Here is a 24,357-nt window from a genome sequence, read left to right as displayed (position 1 = left end):
CGCTCCTCTTCCGCCTATTGACCAGCGTCTGTAATCCGCATTCTCTCAACCTGTCTTCATCGTCGCTATTCCACCATCCCAATTCGATATTGCTTTTGTGATTAACCTCCGAACTTTTTCCACAGTTTGCTGTTTTACAAACTCTCGCGCTATTAAACTAAATTTTACAACTTACCAAATACACATATCACCATGTAAATACATAGTTATTTACATATCACCATGTAAATCATTAGCTATGCTCTTATAAAGAGTCCTATTTATTTTAAATAAGGCTCTTTGTGATATATGCACTTGGCCCTATTTAGCTCATCTAACCGCTTCTTTCGATTGCGCTGTTTTACAAACTCTCGCGCTATTAGGCTAATTTTACAACTTACCGAATACATACATATATTAGTACGTTTGATAATCTCTCTATCAGAATTTGGTGGCCCTTAAAAGGGCCGTTGGGATGTGTTTTAATTCCTGTCTCCTCGAATCCGTCGTGCCAAATCAAGATCTTTGGGCATGATGGTCACACGCTTTCCATGAATTGCGCACAAGTTAGCTTCCTCGAACAAAGCTATTAAAAAGGCTTCACTGGCTTCCTGCAAAGCTACAACAGCAGAAGTTTGAAATCTTAAGTTGGCCTTGAAGTCTTGCGCAATTTCACGAATCAAACGTTGAAAGGGAATCTTCCTGATGAGCAATCCCGTTGTCTTTTGATAACGACGAATTTCTCGTAGAGCCACGGTACCCGGTCTATAACGATGGGGTTTCTTAATGCCACTACATGGCCCAGTCTTCCTAGCAGTCTTTAAGGATAACTGCTTTCTCGGAGCCTGACCTCCTGTGGACTTATGAGCTGCTTGCTTAGTGCGAGCCATTTGCATAATATAATCACAACTTCTCTGTAAAACCTGTCAGCACAGAATGAAAAAACAGCGGGCTTTCATGTGAGTATATGGATCGCATAGTGCCTTCCCATTGGTTAATTGCATAAGCTATTTAGACGTGAAAGAAAGCTCTGAAAGCTTTGTCTTTTCGTAGTAACGAACAATTCCAATTTTTTTTTTTTTTTTTTAAAGGCGTTTTGCCTAGTGCTCATACATATGATTCGCGATTCTGATATTTGATATAAAATGTGATTTAATGAACTCAACAAATATTTTTACTGGTAGTGAATAGTCCTACTGGTATAGTCAACCGGTTTGGTTCTTAAATAGGCTCATAAAAACTAATTCAGTAGGTAAGTTAACCTTTTTTCGAAACAACGGCGATACGCTAGGCTTACTGCCATCAGCATCGCCATTGTTTCATTGCATCAGTTATTGTTTTAGAAACTATCTATTATCACAATACGGTAGATAGAAATGGAAAGCATGTCCTGTTCTCCAGAACAAAACGTGCGTCCAACCACAGATCTGCCGTACGAGGAACTCACCTTCAAACAGCTCCTGGCTATTTTTAAGCATATTGGAAATCTGCTACACACAAAATGGCCAGGTAAGATAGTAGTTCATGAAATCCAAGAAGTTGATACGGACGACGCTCAACTTCTTGAACTACTCCAAGACAACGCTACTGAAAAAACAACAACGACTGAAGATCATTCCAGTACTGACCACAATGATTTTCAGGAGGTTCGCGCAAGCAAAAAGCGCAAAACTGCGACCTCCGAATCACCAATTATAGATGTCATGGAAGAAGATGGCTCTGCCCCAGACTCACCTACCTCTGCAAGGGAAAAGATCCCCCCCGATTATTCTGCGTGAGAAGAACAAATGGATGACACTAAAGAACATAATGAACAACTTAAAGATCTCATTCACCCTAAAATTCACCCTAAAACTGTCACAGACTATCGTAGGTTAACAACAGAATTAAATTCCAGAGGAATTCAGTACCATACTTTTTCACTCGGTTCGGAAAAAAATCTCAAGGTAGTGATTAGAGGCGTACCTGAGGATGTCTCCACCGACGAAATCATTACAGACCTGCACTCGAGTGATTTACCACCAATCAAGGTCAGCAGGATGACTAGGAGGAACAAGACTCCAATGCCATTAGTGCTGATCGAGATCAGTCAAACCTATAAACACATATATGACTTGACAACCATCTGTGGATTGAAAATCTCGGTAGAACCGTTAAGGAAGAGAGCTTCTACTGGGCAATGCCATAGATGTCAAAAGTTTGGGCATGCCTAGAAAATGTGTAGGGCTGAATTTAAATGTCTGAAGTGTGGGGTTGGTCACCCAACGAACACCTGTTCTAAACCAAAATCTACCCCGGCCAAATGTGCCAATTGTGGCGGTCCTCACACATCCAACTACAGAGGATGTTTGTACAATCCACGTAACAGGAAATCTGAAGAAGGAACATTCTCTCCTTCCATCAGATCACCTACATCTGCGGCTACTTCACAGCCTCCTAAAGTTCAGAATAAAGACTCAGAAGCCCATCTGCTGAAAACTGAGGTCCCTCAAAAAACGACTCTAAATTGGCAGTCCAGGACATATGCGGATGTAACCCGGCCTAAACAGACATCCCTAGAACAGTCACCATCACGCCCAAATTTAGCAGCTATCATTACCGCGTCCCTGGCAAATATGCTATTAGATTTCAGCAGATCTAATCCTTCACAAAGTTCTACTAACAGATTTCTAAAAGACACTCAAGTCATCATTTCAGCGCTCACTAATGAACGGTAAAAAATTAAAACCAGAAGCCCTAGAGATAATAGCCTGGAATGCAAACGGCTTAAGAAATAAGATCCTAGAACTCCAAAATTTTGCCCACAGACATCGGCCAGATGTTCTATTAATAAATGAAACGCATCTAAGACGCATCTATTTTTTTCCCTAATCAGATTCATAGTATCTTCAGGCAGGTGGTTGGATTTGTGGGTGGTTGCAGGGGTAGTAACTGCTGTACAGGCTGCTGTAATCTGTTCTGTTAGAGTTTTGACAGCTATGTCAATTTCCTCTTTTGATTTAATGATGGGAACAGGACCAATATATTTTGGAAGCACCTTTGAGAGCCTTTCCCAAGGAATAAATGAGTGAGGGGGTGGGGATAATTTTTCAAGATTTCCTAATTTTAACCGTATTGGATTATGATCTGATGATAAATCATTGATTGTCATTAAATTGTATTGGAGTCTGATGTGCTGCAGTATGGCTATGTCCAATACATCAGCCCTACCATAGGTGTTGTGATGGGTGGGATCAGCAGGGCCTATTACGTGAAGGTTGTTGAAATCAGCATAGTTCTGTAGTATCTGTCCATTTTTGTTAGTGGAGTGGCTATTCCAGGTAGAATGCTTGGCATATAAATCACCTGCCACAATGGTAGGCTCTCCAGTATCAAATATGGCGTTCAAATCAGAAGGTAGTAATGATTTTTGAGGTGGATGGTATGCTGCAAATATTTTTAATTTGCCTACTGAGCTCGTGAGAATCTCGATGCCAGTGACCTCGAGATTGGAGGTAGAAGGAATATTTATGGAGTTACTATTCAATACTAAAATTCCCTGGCAGACAGAAACAAATTATCTGGGTGTAATTCTCAACAAAAAGCTATCTTTCAACCAACGCATCGAGTCTACTTGCGCAAAGGCATCTAAAGCCATAGCTCAGATCTATCCGCTAATTAATAGAAATAGCAAACTCAGCAACAGAATCAAATTGCAGCTATACCAGATGGCGACTCGTCCTATAATCACCTGCGCCTCTCCAGCCTGAGGCCACACCTCTAATAATAACATTATTAAGATAGAACGAATGCAGAACAAGTGCTTAAGAATGATTCTGAACGCCACGTGGTATGTTAGAAACAATCAACTCCACAGAGACACAAATATTCCCTATATTCTTTCTTATCTACAATCCTTAGCATCCAAGTTTTTCCTAAAGACGTCCACACACCCCAACGATTTGGTTCAGCAAGCTACAGCATACGAGCCAACGGACATATTCAAATATAGAAGACCAAGAGCTATAGTAGCCTCCTATAGCGATGCATAATCTCCATGCCCATTCAGGGCGAGCAAACTGCTCATAAATTTTACCCTCACTGTAACCACAACAGATACCAGGGAATATGAAAAGCATCTTGCTTCACCCCTAAACACATAAATGTCAATTGTCAATTGAAAAGCGATATAAGATCTAAGAGCGGTCGGATAGAAAATATTCAAAACTCCGTGGGCCGATAGATAAAATCAAGGATATCATGAACTTAAAAGATAAAAAATATACCTTACACAACATTTTAATTGACATAATGCACAATGCTATTGTGTATTTTGTATTTTATGCATTACATAATTAAGCCAACGTGATTTCTTCAATTCATTAACCAAATAATCCACATCGCAATAGGCATGAAAAATGCGAAATTCAGCGGAAACGTTTCTCTTATATATATATAAGAAGAGATTATGTAATATATATATATATATATATATATATATATATATATATATATATATATATATATATATATATATATATATATATATATATATATATATATATATATATATATATATATATATATATATATATATACAGGGTGTTCGGGATAAATTTGACATATTTATAATTAATTATATTTTCCCGTAAGTTACATGTATTAACACACACTTCTCTTCATTTAAAAGTTTGGACCCTTCTTCATTCACATACAAGATGTCAGAAAGGATGGATAGCTGGAACCCACCTGAATCATGGAAGAGAATAACTTGTATCATGATGATTCGTGCCCGCCATCAAAATAAGGATATTACGACTGCTGCCCAATGCTCCCTGAATACAGTAAAAACAATCAGGCATGAACTAGAGACTTGCAATGGTGACTACGAGGATGTAGCAAGAAGAAAGATCCCTAGCAGACGATCTGATTGCGTTCGTACAGCAGAATTCCTCGCAAATCTGCAGGAACAGGTGTTGAAGAACCCTGGCATTGGAATTCGGGCTTTGTTCGTGGAGTTGCTAACTGTAGTCAAGCCCTGGATAACAAGGGTAGGCAATGGTAGGCCGTATGTATGGCAGCAGGATTCGGCCCCTTGCCACACCTCTGGGAAAAGTCAAAAATGGTTGTCTGAAAATTTCTACGACTTCACCAGTCCAAATGTTTGGCCTCCAAACTCCCCAGACCTTAACCCCATGGATTATTTTGTATGGGGCGCAGTTGAAAAAGACACCAATCGCACTTCCAGTAATACAAAAGCCCAGTTAATGGATAAAATTAAAACAGTTTTTGCGGCCCTTCCCAGGGAGACTGTAGCATCAGCTTGTTCGAGGTTCCGAAGCAGAATTGAAGCTGTGATCGATGCTAATGGTGGTTATTTTGAGTAAATCTTGTTGATAGTATTGTAATTAACTCTGCCTGTAATGTTTTTTTGTCAATTCATTAAATTTAATAGATACAAAGAAGATTTTCTTTTTCCTTACGAAACTGTCAAATTTATCCCGAACACCCTATATATATATATATATATATATATATAACGATGGGCATCGCTACATCATGGCTGCAATTTAAGCTCCAGACAAACTTTTCTGATAAACTTCTAAATGGAACTCTTTCCTTGGAATGACAATGAACAGCGCAACTTGGAAATATAAACTTTACGGCGAATTCTCATGAGAAACGAAGTCTTTACATGTTCCCACGGTAGCTATTCCGCCATGCAAATTAACATAAAAAACGTTCCTATACAGCAGGGGTGCGAACTAATGTTCGCATGAGATCTACATTGTCCATACAGATAACCTGCGATCCACCTTTTTCAAAATTGGAGTATAAGATTTCTAATTTATGTTTAGACAAAAAAAATTATCGCAATATTATTTGTTATTATTACAATATATTATTATAATTATCGTAATATTAATTAGTTATAATGCTTAAAAGAATATTGCAGTTTTTAACCACACTGATTAAAATAAACGTTTCATTTTGAACTTCCTGATGAAACGGCATCACTTATTCTACACTGCGACGAGTTCACAACTTTTGCGTAATTTGGTGTGTAATTAGTCAATGGATTTCTCAAACATGACTCCAAATGCTCGAATGTTAATGTGGTATGATATTTTGACTCTCGTAATAATGTTCATTTGTGAAAATGCCGATTCGCACAAGTATGTCGAACCAAAACAAGCATAAATATTAATAAATTTAGTTTAACCCTTTATCCAAGTGTATGCAAACAAACTTTGTTTGCACGCACTTGGATAAAGGATTAAACTAAACTTATTATAGTCTAACCAAGTGAAAAATAAACTTCCAAAAGCATAAATATTTTCCGCACATTTTCTTAAGTTAGGATACTTGTATTCCAGTAAATATTTCCGAAATCTTTCTTCATGTGCCCTTGCTCTGACGTAAACATCATTTCTTATCGTTATTATTTCTTCTTCTAGCCTAACAATGTGCATATCAAAAATAGAGGAAAGCTTTTCTGCTGTTATTTCTGGCTTTACGTTGATATCCAATGGAAAACTCATGAAGAGAATTACATTCTCAAGTTTCTTGAAATCCTGAAAGCGGTCTTCAAATTCTGCAATTACTTTCCGAATTTCACCAATATATTTATTTCCGTTGAAATTAGCAAAAGCAGAACTACTTAATTGTGCGCTCATATTCGGAAAATTACATAAATTGTTATTTTCAAGTTTCACTCTCAGTTGATTCAAATTTCTTTAAAAGCATTGATGGAACGCATCATATCAAAAATTGATTTTCCGGGACCCTGAAGTTCTAGGTTTAGTTCATTTGATTTACTGGTTATGTCGGTAAAAAAAAGCTAATCCAATAGCCAAATATAATCTTTTAACTGTTCGTATTCGTCGCACCTATTGGCAAGAAACTGTTTAATTTTTTCAATTAAATCCCTAAATCTTTGAAGAAATTTGCCCCGACTTAACCACCTGACATCAGTATGCATAAACAGCTCAGAAGGTCCATCATTATCACTTGCTTCCATTTGCAACTTAAGAAGGCGCCTCTGCAGAGTTTTGCCCGAATTGAATTGGAAATCTTGAAGGCTATGTTCATAATTTCTTTCGTATTTAAATCTTTAGCACACAGCACTTGTATAATACAATGATACTGTAATAAATTAGGAAAAATCTTCGTCATGCCTACATAGCGTGATGAAGCCGTTGCGACGACCTGTTAAAGCTGGTGCTCCGTCTGTGGTAATTGACACTACTTTATAAAGAGGCAGTTGAATGGTCTTGCTGTAACTCTTAAAACTGGTAAATGTATCTTCGCCCCGTGTTTGCCCCTTTAACGGAACGATAGTAAGTAATTCTTCTTTAGTAGAAAAGTCTTTAAAAACCATTCTAATAAAAATAATCATTTGGGCGATGTCGACTGCATCAGTAGATTCGTCCAACTGAAGTGAAAAGGCCTGACGATCCTAAATATCCTGCATTAGTTGCTCTTTTAGATCCAAATTTATTTCTTCTACTCGTTTTGCAACTGTATTTCGTTGATAGCAGCAACTATTTCTGATTTTTTTTTCAAAATTACAAAACAACGATTCAGCTGCTGCAAGAAATACTTTTTTTTAAAAATTGCACCATCACCAAAGGGTTTGTTATGTTTTGCAAGAATATGCTCACTCTTAACGATGCAGTCGTTGCTGTCTCTGAGTTCGATATTATTTTAATGAAACATAACTGCTGTGATGAAAAACTTTTCTTCAATTCTTGAATTTTGACTTTACGTAAATCACTGTTACGTGGATACGCCGTTTCATAGCTGCTGTGCACCGATTTAAAGTGTTGTTCCAAGTTCCCTTTTTTCGGCACAAAAACACTTCCATTGCAAATCAAACAACACAACATTTGTCTTTGATCATAATAAAGAAATAATCATGTTCCCACTCTTGATGATTGGGATGTCTTTGCTTTTTTCGCAGTAGTCATGATAGTACAATTTTTAATTATATTAAAACACTTTAAACTTCAAATTTTAAACTTGTAGCAGAGCACACAAAACAAACAACCGAGTTTATAATACTGCTATCGTTTATACATGGAGCTTCACGTGTTATGTTTGTACAGTGCATGAAAGCGAACAAAAACTCAAAGTGGGCGTGTCTATGAGGGCGCATACATTTCCAAGCACACTCCACAACAGTTTCACAGCGGGAAATTTAAATATTTTTAACTAATATTTGCCATTTTTGAAATAAAATTCAGTTTAATATAATTGAATTATAAACTGGAATATTGTACAAAAAATATTTATTTTAAGTTTTTATTTAACGTAAATTTTAAATAGATCCATAATATAGATTATTAATTGATAAATAGGTTAACATTATTTATTTGCTTTATCGTATTCGGACTCATCTATATATTATTTTGAAAATTGAGAAACAATAAATTTGTCCGCAAAGCATTATGCGATCTACCGGTAAATCGCGATCGACGTTATTGACACCCCTGCTGTATAGTATGGTTATGGCATTGAAGCCGAGAACACTGATATGTAGGCGTAAAGATGTAATAACTCCATTCTATAAAGTTTTACTCAGATTATTGTGCCAAGATTTCATTACTGGGGTTTTAGCTGGATGAAGATATGTTGTAAAAGATGGAAAAGTGACAGACAAAGATGGTTTCTAATCTCTGAAATGTTGAATATGAAGCAAATCGAGGGAATGCCATTGTAGAGGGGGATAGAAGTATCGAGACCTATAAAGTTATTAAGGGGTGATGATCGGATTAATGAGTATCGATTTTTCATTGAATGGGTGGAGACGGGAGAGAACGAGAGATCATCCCTGGAAGCTGCACAAGAAAGATCGTGAGGGAATGGATAAGAACTGGATTTTTCGCGTGGTGAGTTCAGGGTGGTTGGAATGCGTTGCCTGCAAGTGTAGTGGGTGTGAAGATAGTGAATGCATTCAAGCCACTGTATGATGAGCTGTGTATGTGTAAGGGATGGCCTCCCAATATAAGTTGTCGACGTCAGGGAGGTCTAATAATGATTAGATTCTGCTTTTGGCTTTTGATAACAACGGACGTATTATTTTAGACTGAGCCTGATTACATTGCATACAAGGTTTCTCAGTAATCTCACATTGCACCGGCGCTGACACAGTTTCATTCCTACTGACTCCCCCTCTGCACTAAACATGCAAGAGGTCAAATGGCCGGCAGGCCCCACCCGCAATGAGGACCAATGGTGGTTTTAAGGTTTTATAGGAGGTAGGTTTTCAAATCTGTGGCCAGGTTGGATACTGATACTCCTTTCCCCAATCAGTAGGTCGCAACAAGACTAACTTTTGCTAGTTGACCAACTCAGTCTACAGGACGTTTTGCTGGCAGGCCCCTAGCCCTGCGGGATTATTTATACTGCTGTCAAAATTTCTGCTGGCAGGAGATTGCCGCTTTGATATGGAAAACATCAAAGAGCAGATCCAGATCCTTAATAAGGAGTAGACTCATAGTAGGCAAACTTGAATATGACTGGCCGAGTTTCATAAAACAGTAAATTCACTCAAATGATCAGGATGGAGAGGAGGAGGAAGAGAATGAGATATCACAAGAAGAACTCATTGCTGCTCTGTCACCAAAATCCCCCTGTCAAAACAACTCTCAGGGAGAACATTATAACAAAAGAAGAAGAACTACAGAGGACCAGATGGATGAAGACTCCCCAACACACCAGATATCCCGAGGAACAGCGAAAAGGTTCCGCCTGTTATCCTAAGGGGCAAGGACAAATGGACCATTGTCACATCAGCCCTTAGGGAACATAAAATCTCATATTCCTGGGCTAAAAATCAAGATGAAGGAGCCAAAATCCAGCCAGCCTCAGTCACTGACTACAGACAGTTAACAAGATTAACGGGCAACAAAAGTCGTCCTTATCACACTTTTGCTTTACCCAGCGAAAAGCAACTCAAAGTAACCGAAGTAATCGCAGCTGACCTTATGAGTCAGGGCCTAACACACACCAGTAAAAGTGAGCAGGATGCTCAGGTCAGATAAACGGCCAATGCCAATGGTGCTCGTAGAAATTGACAAGGCAAAGAAAGAGATATATGAACTGACTGCGATCAGTGGCCTCAGAATTTCTACTGAGCCACTAAGGAAAAAAGTCATCAGCTGGGCAGTGCCATAGGTGCCAAAGGTTTGGCCACGCCTAAAAACTTTGCAAGGCAAATTACAGTTGTTTGAAATGCGGCGAGGACCACCAGACCATCATGTGTACCAAGCCGAGATCCACACCAGCCAAATGCGCCAACTGTGGAGGACCTCACCCTGCCAACTACAAGGGATGCATTACACATGCAAAGAAATGAGGGTAAGAAAAAACTACCCTTCCAACACATTTCAGTGATGCTCAAGACAACCGCGCAGATCGCGCCCCGGTCCAAATTATCTTCAACTTGACAACTGAGGAAAAAAATGCCCAAAACTTATGCAGAGGCAGCACGAACAAAGACTACTCCAGCCCATGAACAAATAAGCTCAAATTTAACATCAGTATTAACTGCCTCACTAGCTACCATGTTACAAGAATTCAGCATGACAAATCCTTCGTCATCCTCCACGAAAAGATTTCTACAAGGTACCCACTAAATTCTGACAGCCCTCATAATGAACAATAGAAAATTCCATCCCAACTCTCTCATGATCACTGCATGGAACGCCAATGGACTGATTAACAAAATCTTAGAACTGCAAGAGTTCACTCAGAGACACAATCCTGACATTATACTAATAAATGAAACACATCTCAGGCCAGCCAAAAACCCCAAGTTACGAAACTATATTATGTACAAAACAGATAGGCTCACCAGCAGTGGAGGAGGAACAGCCATATACGTTAAAAATTACCTAAGCCACAGTGTTCTGACCAATCCACAAACCAAGAGCCTAGAGATAATAGGCATTGAAGATCATACCAACAATGCTGGCAATATCAAAATCTATGCTGTATATAATTCACCTAGCGTTCCATTACTGGTATCTGACTCGGGCACCATTCTCGGCTTCACAGACTCCATCATCATGGCTGGTGACTTTAATGCCAAACATACAGCCTGGCATAGCTCCACAATTAACGACAAAGGTCGAACTCTAAACCATTACTCAACACAAAATTCTATTGTTGTAGTCGGACCCACAGAGCCCACCCATCACAGCTCAGCAGGAAGTTCAGATGTACTTGACATAGTCATCCTCGAAACGTCAGATACTAACATCAGCTGGAAACATGAAATGAACTTTCATCCGATCACAACCCTATTCTGTTTCAACTCGGTACACAAGAACAATTCTCCCCTCCCCACTCTTTCATATCTTGGGACGAACTCTCCAGAATTCTCCATGATGACATTGGCCCAGTCCCTGCTATTCACACTAAAGAGGAGATAGAAGTTGCTGCAAACAACCTTACCAGTCAAATCAAAAAAGCAATAAAGTCAATTACACAAACTACAGTCTTTCACCCTAGTGGTCGGATCACCGAGGAAATCATGGATTTAATCAGACTGAAAAACAAAACCAAAAAAATAAAACAAATAAAACAAATTTGAATAAATTAAACAGACAAGTCCGAGAAGCCCTCCAAAAACATCGAAACCAAGATTGGGAATCTAAGCTAACTAAATTAAACCCAGAGGACAACTCCATTTGGAAGTTCCTGAGAATCTTCCGCGCTAAAAGACAACTTTTACCTCCAATTCAGACCAAGAAGGGAATAGTCCATACTGACAAGGAAAAGGCAGAGGCTCTGGCAGACAGCTTGGAAACTCAATGCAACTCCTCTTATGAAAATTTGAATATCAATCTCATCTACAAGATTCACCACCGAGTCAGGCAGGCTATAACACAACAAAAGGATGACCTAGAACCAGTCACACCCACTTCCCCAACAGAAGTTATAAATATCATAACACACCTGAACAACAATAAAGCTCTAGGTTCAGATGGAATCACAAACAAACTAATCAAACTACTCCCCAGAAAAGCCATTATTCATCTAGTCAACATAATAAATGTCATCCTCAGACTCAAGTATTTTCCTTTAATATGGAAGATAGCGGATGTCACGCCAATCAAAAAGATTGGAAAAAAACACCAAGCTCCCTGAAAGCTACAGACCTATCAGTCGTCTGTCCTGCCTTGGAAAGATCGCAGAAAAAGGAATACTTACAAGGCTTCAATTAGAAACGGATAAACGGGATAAAATTCCAAATGAGCAGGTTGGATTTGTCTTTTCTAAACTACAACACCATTCAACAGATCCACAGGCTGATCGAATTCATCTCCGAAGGCATCAACCGGAACCTTCACATAGCTGCGGTCTTTTTGGAAGGCTTTTGATAAGGTGTGGTCTTCTCTGCAAGCTCATCACATTCAATATGCCCACTAATCTAGTTAAAATAATTCATTCATACCTCAAAGGCAGATACATGCGAGTCAAAATAAATGAAACTGTGTCAACCAGACGCAGGGTCCTTGCGGGAGTGCCGCAGGGGTCACTCCTGGCCCCCTTGCTGTTTTCCATCTATATAGTTGATATCCCTCAAAAGCTCAACAATCACTGCATTATATGCAGATGATACTTCATTATTAGCAAGATCTCTCAGCCCCAAACTAGCTATCAAAAGACTCCAAAACAGTATTCACACGCTGAAAAAATGGTTGATGGACTGAAGGATCCAAGCAAACCCACGGAAGAGTTCAGCCATACGGTTCACTAGAAAAAAGCCTCAAATCAAGGAAAGTATACATTTACTAGGAGTTAAGATCCCATGGCAGAATACAGTCAAATATCTCGGCGTAATTCTCGATAAAAACTACAATTCACCAGTCATATAAAACGCGTAAGTTCAAAGACATCCAAAGTAATAGCGTAGCTCTACCCCATGATTAACTGCAGAATAAGCAAACTGGATACTCAGAACAAACTGCTCATATACAAGATGGTAATACGCCCAGTCATCACTTATGCATCTCCTGCATGGAGTCATACTTCGAAAACAAATATTCAGAATCTGCAAAGAATACAGAACCAATGTCTGAGAATGAGTTTAGATGCCCCATGGTTTATCAGAAACTACCAGATTCACAGACAAGTCAACATTCCCTACATCACATCTCTCCTTCACGACCTAGCTGAAAAGTTCTTCATCAAGACAATTAATCATCCGAATCCACTGATCAAGCAAGCTTCAGACTACAGTGAAGCAGATTTCTGCAAATACAAAAGACCCAAATCAATTCTATGCTCAGCTGAACACAATTAATCTCACTGCCCTCTCAGGGCGAACTAATTTCTCTACTCAAAGAACTTTCCTTTTCAGAAAAAGGGGAATATGAAAAAGCATTTATGCTTCATCCATAGAGTCAGTACCGTTATGCGAGGTCTAGTAATAATAATACATGGCCGTACAAGAAGTTAGGTTCCAGACCACCGTCGTATAGCGAATTTCATCGTATAGTTAATCAATGCCGTTTTTATCATTTGCAGAATGCATGTAATAGCTAAACAATGTTTTAAATAGTCACACATTTGTGTGTCAATGACGTAAAAAAAGCATTCGTTTTCGTCAGTTACGCAAAAGAAATATTTAAAACAATTTTCGCAAACATAAAAATTATTCTGAATCGCATGGCTTAAAGGAAGACGCCATCAAACCAGCCATCAGTTCAGCCATCAAACCACAACATTAAAAGTTTTCCCATTTCTTCAGTACTGCGACATTTACGTTAACTAGCGTCGTACTTTTCACTTGACTGAAAACTTTTTTTTTTTAACAAATGTAACAACAGTAGTGCGAAGTAAGCTTAGTCTCTCTGGGATACACATTTTCTGCAAACTTAACCATTTTATTCTAGTTGGTAATGTAAGTGGTTACGCGACTTCTTTTCGAGGGAAGCAATAGCGACATACTTGGAATTTTATCAAAGCTGTGACATTCAGTGGCGGCTCGTGGCTTGAAATCGTGGGGGTGCTGCAACTTTCGAAATATACATACACATAAGTACGTGTTTGGATAAAATATCAAAAATTACGGTAAAAAAAAATTAAACATGAAACAATATTGTTTATTATCGATAAAATTATACACTTCAGTATTATTCAAAATTACTTAAAAATAAAATCCATTATCGTAACCCCAATAATGTTCTAAAATAAAAACTATAACGACTGTTATGTCTTTAATCGTAATGTCCAAAAGAGACGGAGTAAACACGATAAGCACTACGAACACTCTACTACTAGCGCAAACTGCATATAAACAACAGTGGAACTGCGCGACGGACAGTGCCGCATTACGCTAATAGTTCTCATCTCGCTATGACGTGCATATGCTTGCGGGCGTAGCAATATGACGCTGTGGTCAACACAGTGCTGCTAGCGGCCTCCTAAGTGCAACAAGATGGGTTTTATTATTTTTTATACAAAATAAGAGAATTGTATAGGATTGTTAACGATAAAATTAAATATTACAAACAAATATAAATAAATTAATGAATATATATCGAGAAAAACTGGGGATGCTGCAGTTCCGCAGTGCCTATACACGAGCCACGCCTGGTGACATTATAAACGAGTATAAATGAAAATAATAGGTATAAATAATTTACAATTCACAGCCATCGAAACTCTCTTCTCCACAGGAGAAGCCAAGTTAGCGCCGGAAACAAGCTACGGATCTACAAAGCAATCATCAGACCCACTTTAACATAGGGATCACCGGCTCGGGTCACACTTCCCCCAGCAACATCAAAAAACTGGAAGTTATTTAAAATAAGTGTCTCTGTATGATTTTTGATGTTCCGTGGTTTGTCAGGAATGCTCTCCTCCATCGAGATGCTAACATACCGGATATACCCAAGTTTCTTCGCGGGAGTGCCTCTACATACTTCGCACAAGCGGCTATTCACCCCAATCAACTCATTCAAGTGTCATCTAACTACGATGAGAACGACAGATGGAAACACAAGCGCCCGAAGGCAGCTCTGCTGACCGATACGATCGCTCTCACACCGCTCTAAATTGGGCGAGGCAGGTGCTCGATAATCTTTTATTCATATAACCAACTTCTTAGCGATGAAGGGATAAAAATCCACGGGATTGTTATCCATCTCGCCACAGAAGTGAACAGTTAACCATCGAAACTCCAAAACACAAAGAGACGTAATGAGCTACGAATGTTATAAATAAACAGCACGGAAAGGCGCAGCGATTGTTTCAACGGGAGCCGCTTGTTGCGAAAACCGTCGTATGAGCGAGTGCTGCATTGTACGATGGGAAGGCTGCGATGTTTTGATGAACACCTAGAACAAAAATGATATCAAAGAAACGGATACAATTGCAAGAAAGAGCATATCTTAAATTCCTTTAACCTCATGTTTCGTGAAATTGTAATACTTTATTCTTTTTCTTTTAGGATACATAAGAAGACATAAAATTAACTGATTTAAGTTCTGGATGTTCATCAGAACTCCCCCCACCCCCCGTCGTTTAGATGGGCGCTTGTTATAAAAAGACGATCGTTGTAAAGCGAAACTCATGACTGGTATTACTGTAATAATAACAACTTGAAGAATTATCAGTTTTTAAAAAATAAAAGTAGTAAATAAAAAGTAATAAATAACATTTTCGGCATGTCTTTCTCACAAGCAAATAAAAGAAGTTAGCTGTTCGAAGATTCCCAAAGCAGGGAGAAATACTTATCCTAACAAACTGTAAACAAAAACGGAACTTCGACTTGCTGTATTTAATCTGCTTCTAATGGAAAGACGTTGCTTTGCTGAACTGTACATAACTCACATCCTTTCAATCAAATGGAAAATTCTAAATTCCCCCCCATTCAAAAATAAATAAATAAATAAAATAAAATAAAAATAATTTTGCACTGTTTCAGAAAAAGAATAACATTTAAAAAATACATTTGAAATTATTATTATTTTTATTACTTGACACCTCCAGGGAGTCTTAAGCGCTCATCGAGGGATGGCACCTACTAAAAGGCAATGCAATTCAAAAGGTCATAATTAAAATACTCTCTCTCTCTCTCTCTCTCTTTCTCCCACTCTGTGGGTGTACGTGTGTATGTAGTAAACAGATGAGCGTGCCCGCTCTGCTGGGTTCTAGAGTAGAGAAAAAAATAAAAAAGATTCCCGATAATTTAAAGGGTACTAAAATAATAAATTACGGTGAATGAATCACAGGAGTGTCGGCAGTTGTTACGTTAGAGCTGCCCAACTTCTTTTTCATTTTATTTCTGTGATGTTTTATTTTTTCTGGAGATCACATCAAGCAGTTACTTGGTGTTCTTCCCCCCCCCTCCAAACTCTCGGTATAAACAAATATGTTTTTTTTTTAGCATTCCACTTTTATAAAACCAGCATGGCACTTCAAATTGCAAAAGCAAACTTCCTTCACGCTGGTTATTCATTTCGCTGCAATGTATTCACCTTAAGCAGTGTTTTTTTCCCGATTTCTTTTTACAAACGATGCGCTACTTTAACGATAATTAAATATTTGTTATTAATATGTACTGCACAGTTTAACTGTGTATAAAGTTTCTAGTCAAGTTACTGCAAAGGAAAATTGCTCGGCAAATAAATCAATGTTCATCCTTCCTAACTGAATTATTTCGTTAACTTGTGTTCTATCGCACGTAATGTCATGAGAAACTTCGACTGTTATAATGGAAATAAACGTTTTCCCATCAAGGCTAAGAGATACATCGTTATGCAGAGGTAGGAACGCCACGGGAGGGTCTGTGTCAGAAGGGTGCTAGCAACATGATATTTTACTGAAAATAGGACACTGAATGAAGGCGCGTAGCTACGAATTTTTCAAGGGCTCCAATAACCAAGTTATGCTTCCGATGCGCTTCGTTTCTAAAACATCTTAATTTTTATAATCTCTGTATAGAGCAACAGATGAAAAAAATGTCTTGTCAATAATTGCTGATTTTTAAGGTTTTCTGCTTAAATTAATGCCGATGGATGCACTAAATTAATAAGGAGAACCTCGCAAGTTACAGTAAACACTGTAGGAAATAGGTCCTTTTCTCCTTTCGTGGAGCCTAAAATGACCAGGCGACAGCTGCGGATAGTTCTCACTTGAATGAATCCATATTTGATGAACTAATGAATCCATTAGTTGGAAGAATAAAAAGAATGAAAAAGTTAGAATTATAGCGCCTTTTTAAAAGGAAAATAAAAAAATGTCACAAGCCAAGAAACTGTATAATAAATTACATAGAAATAGTGGATATTAAAGATCCAACATTATTTCAAAGCCGAATCTTTGTAGAAACAATGAAAATTTTCTAAATTTGACCCTTAGGAGAATACAATCCTCGCAGCAAGCTTTCAGAGTGTTTTAAGTAGTGCAAACTAAGGCATCGGGGTTGAGTTAGCTTTTCACTACTTAAAATAACACGACCATTGCCAAGCTTCTTCATATTCGCCTTTTATAAAGCTTTTTTATATATGATTGGTGTGATTCACGAGTGCGCCAGTATCTGATGGCAGAGCTATGTGAGTCTGCCAAACTATAAGTAGGTTACTGTTTATGTGAGAAGAGTCCACGATAATTTCTTTGGATGCAACTATGCGGCGTTCTACTTATCGTGTCATATAGGAATGTTTGATGTTGTATTCCAGTCTGTTTCTTGTTGGCGGTCTTCATTATTTGTGTTCACTGGGGCATGGCTTGAGAGGGCGCTTGCTCTGGTTCTACTATAAGCGATGTCTCTCTGATGTTCTTCGAGACGCAGGAGGCTGGACTTCTCTCAGTTTAGCCATAATATGGCTTTACACAGTCACATATGATTTTATACACACCTGGAAACTGAAGATGGTTGCGAGCCTGTTTTGGTTGGCTTAGAATCGATCTAAGTTTAGGAAGAGTGGAAAAGCACGATTTTATATTAAATTTTTTTCAAAATGCTTAGTTTTTGGGAGAGCGAGCTGATGTACGGTAAAGAGATGTAACCCTTGGGGTTGTTCTATGTCTCTGTGTTGGTTTGAGGACTGCGGTATAGTTGTTTATTGATAGTTTTTGAAGAGTCGCCATTATTTATGAAGGTTCTTTTGAGATGTTGTAGTTCATTTTTCAGCTCCTCATCTGACAACAGAAACCTGGCACGACGAGCCAGAGTGGAGATGATACCTAACTTCTGTGCTGGATAGTGGTGTGAGGAGGCATGCGGATATCTATCCGTGTGCATTGATTTTTTGAAGATCGAGATTTTTAAGGAGTCAGACATTGTCTATAAATTTTTTTCTTCAAACTTAAAGTAGCCCGAATTAATACAATGTGACAGCAGAGCGAACATCTTTTTTGAGATCTTGTTACTTAAAATATTGAGAATCTCTTGAGTTAGAACATTTGTGAAGAGTCCACCACATCAAAGCCATAATATCTGAATTCTTGAGCTTTACATTTTTAATTTTGGAGACGAAGTCTTTTGAATTTTTAAAGGAAGAAGGAGATTTTCCCTAAACCTTTTAAGGAGGATGCTATATTTTGGTAATTTATATGTAGGTGAGTTAATACTATCAACAATTGGCCTTAGTGGGCAATTTTCTTTATGCGCTTGTGGAAGGCCGAATTTGGGGATGAGTGGATGTAGAGAACGAAGAGAGAGGCGTATGTTCTGTGAACTCCAAATTTTATTTGGAGTTCACAGAGGTGTTTTGGTTATGCCTTTGGTTATGTGAAGTGTCGGCGTGAGTGTTCGTTACACACGTTAGTGTAACAAGTCTGACGGTGTCTGTTCTGCTATGTTGGAAAAGTGTATCATGTTGTTAGCGAGGAGTCCGTAGTTTTTCAATTATTGGTGTTTCTATAAGACATCTGAGATATGAACGTCATTTTCGTTTGTAGCAACGTGTGAATTTTGTGTCCTGTTGGATGTGTTGAAGTGAGTGCTTCCATTGGTGCAAGGAGCGTTGTCGTATTCGTGAGTTCTTCTAGGAAGAGTGTTCTATGCTAGAGCGTTATTTGAACCGAATTATTATAAAAGTAGAAGCAAAGAGATTTATTTGATATCCGATGCCAACGTTTCCTTTAAATTTAATCACAGAAATACAAACAGTAAGATTCAAAAGTGTGTCTTATTTTTAATATTTTTGAAAAATAATAATATTAATTTCAAACCGATCCTCTTTGATCCATGATCAAATATTCACGATATCTTCAATTCTGTCCCGACGGATGGCAGAAATTATTCCTATGAATTAATTTAGCAATGAATTGAAACATCACAAAATAAAATATAAAATTCAGGCAGCAGAAATGAAATTCCTCAGGAAAACAGAAAACGCACCCTATTAGATAAAAAAGAAATGGTGAAATAAGTAAAAATCTTAAAATCAATTCCATAACAGACTCAATGATTAAATGTAGGAAAAACTGAGGAACAAGGAATAGGGGACGACCAAGAAGAAGCTGGACCGAATCCAGAACAGGCCACTCAGCATAGAACCTGGATAGGAAGACGACGACGACGACCAAAAAATAAAAAAATAAAAAATAAAAATAAATTTAAAATTAATAAATAAATAAAATGTACTCGGATTGCACCATTTTCCTTCTAGTATACCTTATATTTAAAACCGTTAATATATTAACATTTATTATATATATATTTTTTAAGGGAGTTAAGGAAAAAATCGCGACAGTGAAGTACTCAGTGAATTCGGAGATGCGATTTGATTGATATATAGAGGTAAGACTTTGATTTAGTTGCAATTTAGGAATTGTAGTGATTTCTGAAAAAGAAAATACGTCATTGGATTTTAATGGTGGCTATCGCAGAAAAGCTAACTTGAGGAAAACTTTTCCAGTTGCATTCGATACAAAGGAGTGCATTTTGATTGCGATTCGCTTAGCGAAAAGCAAGGTTTCGCTATTAATTCTCAGTTTTAGTTATTGAGCAACCCCGAATCAGAACCTACTAGACGTAAATATGACTGACATAGACACCGACGCCCTGATAAAAACACTAGACAAAGCGCTAAGCCTACTCAAAAATTGCTAAAAAAAATTGAAGTGGAATGGCCAGGATACTTGAACCTGTACTCCACAAAGAGAGATGATGAAGAAAGTGAAGATACTGCTAATAAAGAGGAAAAATTTGATTTGGTGGTCTCCAATCCCCCTCAGGATCAAGGAGTGACCCACCCTCGGAAAAAACGCAAAACACAGACGACAGAAGCACCCACAGATGAAGGTATGGAGGAAGACGGACAACTCTGACCACCCTCCTGCCTCCGCTAAAGAGAAATTGCGTCCATTTATCTTAAGAGAAAAGAATAGATGGACAGAACTAAGGTCCACTATGACTAGTCTACAGATAGCATACACTACAGCAAAGAATTTAGACAATGGTATCAAAATCCAACCCGCCACTATAATGGACTACCGCAGACTCACAAAGGAGCTAGACAATAAAGGTGTGCAATACCACACCTTCACCCTAGACTCCGAGAGAGCCTGAAGGTGGTTCTCCGTGGAGTATCAGAGCACATACATACAGAAGACATAGCCGCCGATCTCTGCTACCAAGACCTACCACCCATCAAGGTCAGCAGAATGACCAGAGCAGACAAAAGTCCAATGCCACTCGTCTTAGTAGAGATACACCAGGCATATAAAAACATATATGACCTAACTTCAATTTGTGGGCTATAAATCAGCCCAGAACCACTAAGAAAAAGAACCTCATCAGAACAGTGCCACAGGTGCCAAAAATATGGTCATGCCCAGAGATTATGTAAAGCAGAATACAAGTGCTTAAAATGCGGGGAGAGCCACCCCACATATACCTGCACCAAGCCAAAATCCACCCCGGCTAAATGTGCAAACTGTGGGGGCCCGCATCCATCAAATTACAAAGGATGTATACAACACCCAAAAAACAGACTATCTACTCACTCTACTAATCTACAAAAACCAGTAGCTCCAACTCCTCAACCCTCCAGAGGTCGACAAAACACGATACAAAACCAACTGCCGCAACCAGAAGCCCCGATCGAAGCAAACCTCAATCGGCAGACAAAGTCCTACGCAGATGTAGTCCGCTCAACAAAGACCACTCAGGAGCAAGACAACCCAAATTTAGCAGCGGTCATTACAAACTCTCTTGCAAATATGCTGCAAGACTTCAGCAAATCAAACCCCACTCGGACTCCAGAAAAAGATTTCTACAAGAAACCCAATCCATCCTAGCAGCTCTCATAAATGCATAAAAATAAAAGCACTCAAGTTTCCCTACAGATCATCGCTTGGAAAGCAAATGGACTTAGAAACAAGATTCTGGAACTCCAAGAGTTTGCACAAAGATACAACCCAGACATCATCATAATAAATGAATCCCACTTAAGACCAGCAGACAATCTCAAAGTTAGAGGATACCTCCTCCACAGAAATGACAGAATAAACTACAGAGGAGGAGGCACCGCCATTTTCATAAAAAACCACATCGATCACCACTCTGTAACCAGCCCCTCAACCAAAAATCTAGAGCTCACAGGAATAGTAGTACCCACTACCTCAGCTGGGAAAGTAACACTTTATGCAGCTTACAACCCTCCATCAAAGAATCTACTATATTCAGATCTAGATACCGTCCTAGGCAATAAAGATCAAGTCATCATTGCCGGTGATCTAAACGCGAAACACCCGGCACGGAACAGTAAAACTACAAACAGAAACGGCTACACACTCTTCAGCTACTTCAAATTGTGCAGTGGTGGCAGGCCCTGCAGAACCAACACATCATAGTACGTATGGTACAGCCGACATACTTGACAATGGTATATTACAAAATATTAAGTTACAGTATAGCCTAGACTCTTTAAACGAGCTGACATCTGATCACAACCCAATCCTGCTCCAGCTGGGAAAGCAAGAACAATTGCTGCCTCCTCCTCACTTCTTTATCTCATGGAAAAAACTAACAGAAGTACTATCAGAACACATTGGACCAGTCCCTCACATCAGATCCATAAAAGAAATTGAAAATGCTGTCAAAAGCCTGACTCAGCAAATCAACACAGCCATAAAGGTTGTCACCTCTACCAAAACCACTCTTAAGCCAAACCGACTACCAGAAGACATCATGGATTTAATTAGGAACAAAAACAAAGCAAGGAAAAGGTACCACAATACCTGTGCACCTCAGGACAAAAAGATCCTCAATAAACTTAACAATGAAGTAAGAGAAGCACTTAAAGCTCACAGGAACGAAACATGGGAAGCCAAACTAGCCTCTGTATCATCCGGCGAACACTCCATCTGGAACATGTTAAGAAGTCTCAGAAACAAAAACAAATCTCTTCCCCCACTCAAGTCAGACATGGGACCAGTACATACGGATGCAGAAAAAGCTGAAGAAATAGCAAAGAACCTAGAAAAACAGTGTAGCTCTACATACGACAACTTAGACTTCAAGCATGTCTATAAAATCCACCTCAATGTCAGACATGCACTGAAAGTCACCGATACCTGCAACAACATACCTCCAAACACCTCACCAGCGGAAATCTATGAAGCTCTAAAGAAGTTAAAAAATAAAAAAGCCCCTGGTCCAGATGGCATATCAAATAGAATAATTAAACTGCTGCCACGAAGAGCTGTGGCACATCTCACCACCATAATCAACGCCCAGCTATTGGAAAGTCGCAGATGTGGTCCCAGTGCATAAACCAGGTAAAGATCCACACCTGCCTGAAAGCTATCGACCCATCAGCCTAATCTCAAACTTAGGCAAATTACCGAAAAAATCATCCTCTCTAAACTCCAAGCCTCGGTAAATGAGTTACAATTGGCACCAGCACACTGGAGCAGTCTTCTTTGACATAGCGAAAGCTTTTGACAAGATATGGCACTTGGGATTACTACACAAACTTATTTCGGCAGGCATGCCATCAGGTATCGTCCACCTAATTAAATCTTACCTCCAGGACAGACACATACAAGTCAAAATAAATGGTACAGTTTCAAGTCAGCGACGGATCTCTGCGGGAGTTCCTCAAGGTTCCCTACTGGCACCGATCTTATTCTCGATATATATGGCAGACAACCCATACAACCCAATGTCGTCCATCTTAGCACTTTATGCAGATGACAGCAGTAAATGCCAGATCTCTACGACCACATCTTGTCACTAAAAACTGCAAGAAAACCTGCTACAACTAGAACAGTGGTTCTTCAAATGGAGATTACAAGTGAATCCCCAAGAGAGTGTAGCGATACTTTTCACCAGAAGAATGGTAACTTCCATGGGGGACCTTTATCTATTCAACACCAAAATCCCTTGGCAAACAGAAACAAAATATCTTGGAGTAATTCTAGACAAAAGATTAACGTTCAACCCGCACATCAAAGCCTTATGCACGAAGGCATCTAAAACCATTGCACAACTTTACCTTCTAATAAATAGAAAAAGCAAACTGAATACCAGAATCAAAGTACTCCTCTACCTGCTGACGATCCGTCCCATAGTGACATATGCATCTCCAGCCTGGAGCCACACATCCAACACCAACATCCTCAGGCTACAGAGAGTGCAAAATAGGTGTTTGCGCATGATATTGGATGCACCGTGGTAATGTATGTACCATTTCCTGTTGTAGGGAATCAAGGAGAAATTGAGTGCGGTACGTTATTATCCTGTTGTCAATGGAGGTCAATTTTTAGATAGATTGATACAAAGAGAAAGAGAGAGAGAGAGAAATAATGTGAGTGGAGTGAATGAAAAACAAAAAGAAGAAAAAATTATTAAAATAAGTTAACTCTTGTGGCTTGTGCATGCTGGCAGAATGTTTGTCGAGTTTTATTTTCCAAGCAATTACTAAATATTGAGAAGTTTCAGAAAATAAGAATGTTTAAAACAAATGAATAAATGGCGATTCTTCGAAATCACTGAACTGAACTGTACGTGAGAGAGAGAGAACTGGAAACATAAAAAAAAGTGTGTGTGCGTGCGTGGTTTATTTTTTTTGGAATTTATGGCTAAAAGAGATGACTGTGCCATCAGTATGTTATACCTGTTAAGACCGATGTCCGCAATTCTGGGAGGAAAAACTGTGCGATCTCCATAGGAGACCTCCTGCAATCAGTATCAGGCTCAAAGGCCTTGAGAAAGATTCTCAGCTTCCTAGATAGAGTTCGAGCGGAGGTATTTCAATCCAGAATGAATTATAGAAACAGACTAATATATGCCTCTGTATGTGTAGTTTGGTTTTATTGGGATATATGGCCGTATCAAGTGCGATTATGAGGCCAATGTGTTAAGTTTGTCAACTGTGTGTGTCGTATTGGCTGGTGTACCTGCTATGCTGTCTTCAAATTTCC

At 38.8% G+C, this 24,357-nt stretch overlaps 1 protein-coding gene across 1 annotated transcript; it reads right to left on the bottom strand.

Moving 5' to 3' along the window:
* Positions 1-461: 461 nt before the first annotated feature.
* LOC150092095 (histone H3-like) lies at positions 462-869 on the bottom strand. The gene has a single exon (XM_090415313.1). It carries the CDS (start codon positions 867-869, stop codon positions 462-464), a length of 408 nt encoding a protein of 135 aa, XP_090271439.1.
* Positions 870-24,357: the final 23,488 nt, after the last annotated feature.

This window comes from Typopeltis vanoorti, unplaced genomic scaffold, assembly GCF_054136105.1.
Source record: "Typopeltis vanoorti isolate ZY-2024b unplaced genomic scaffold, IOZ_Tvanoo_1.0 HiC_scaffold_712, whole genome shotgun sequence".
Taxonomy (NCBI): Eukaryota; Metazoa; Arthropoda; class Arachnida; order Uropygi; family Thelyphonidae; genus Typopeltis; species Typopeltis vanoorti.
Note: the sequence above shows the minus strand (reverse complement) of the source record. Positions and strands in the feature narration are given on the sequence as shown.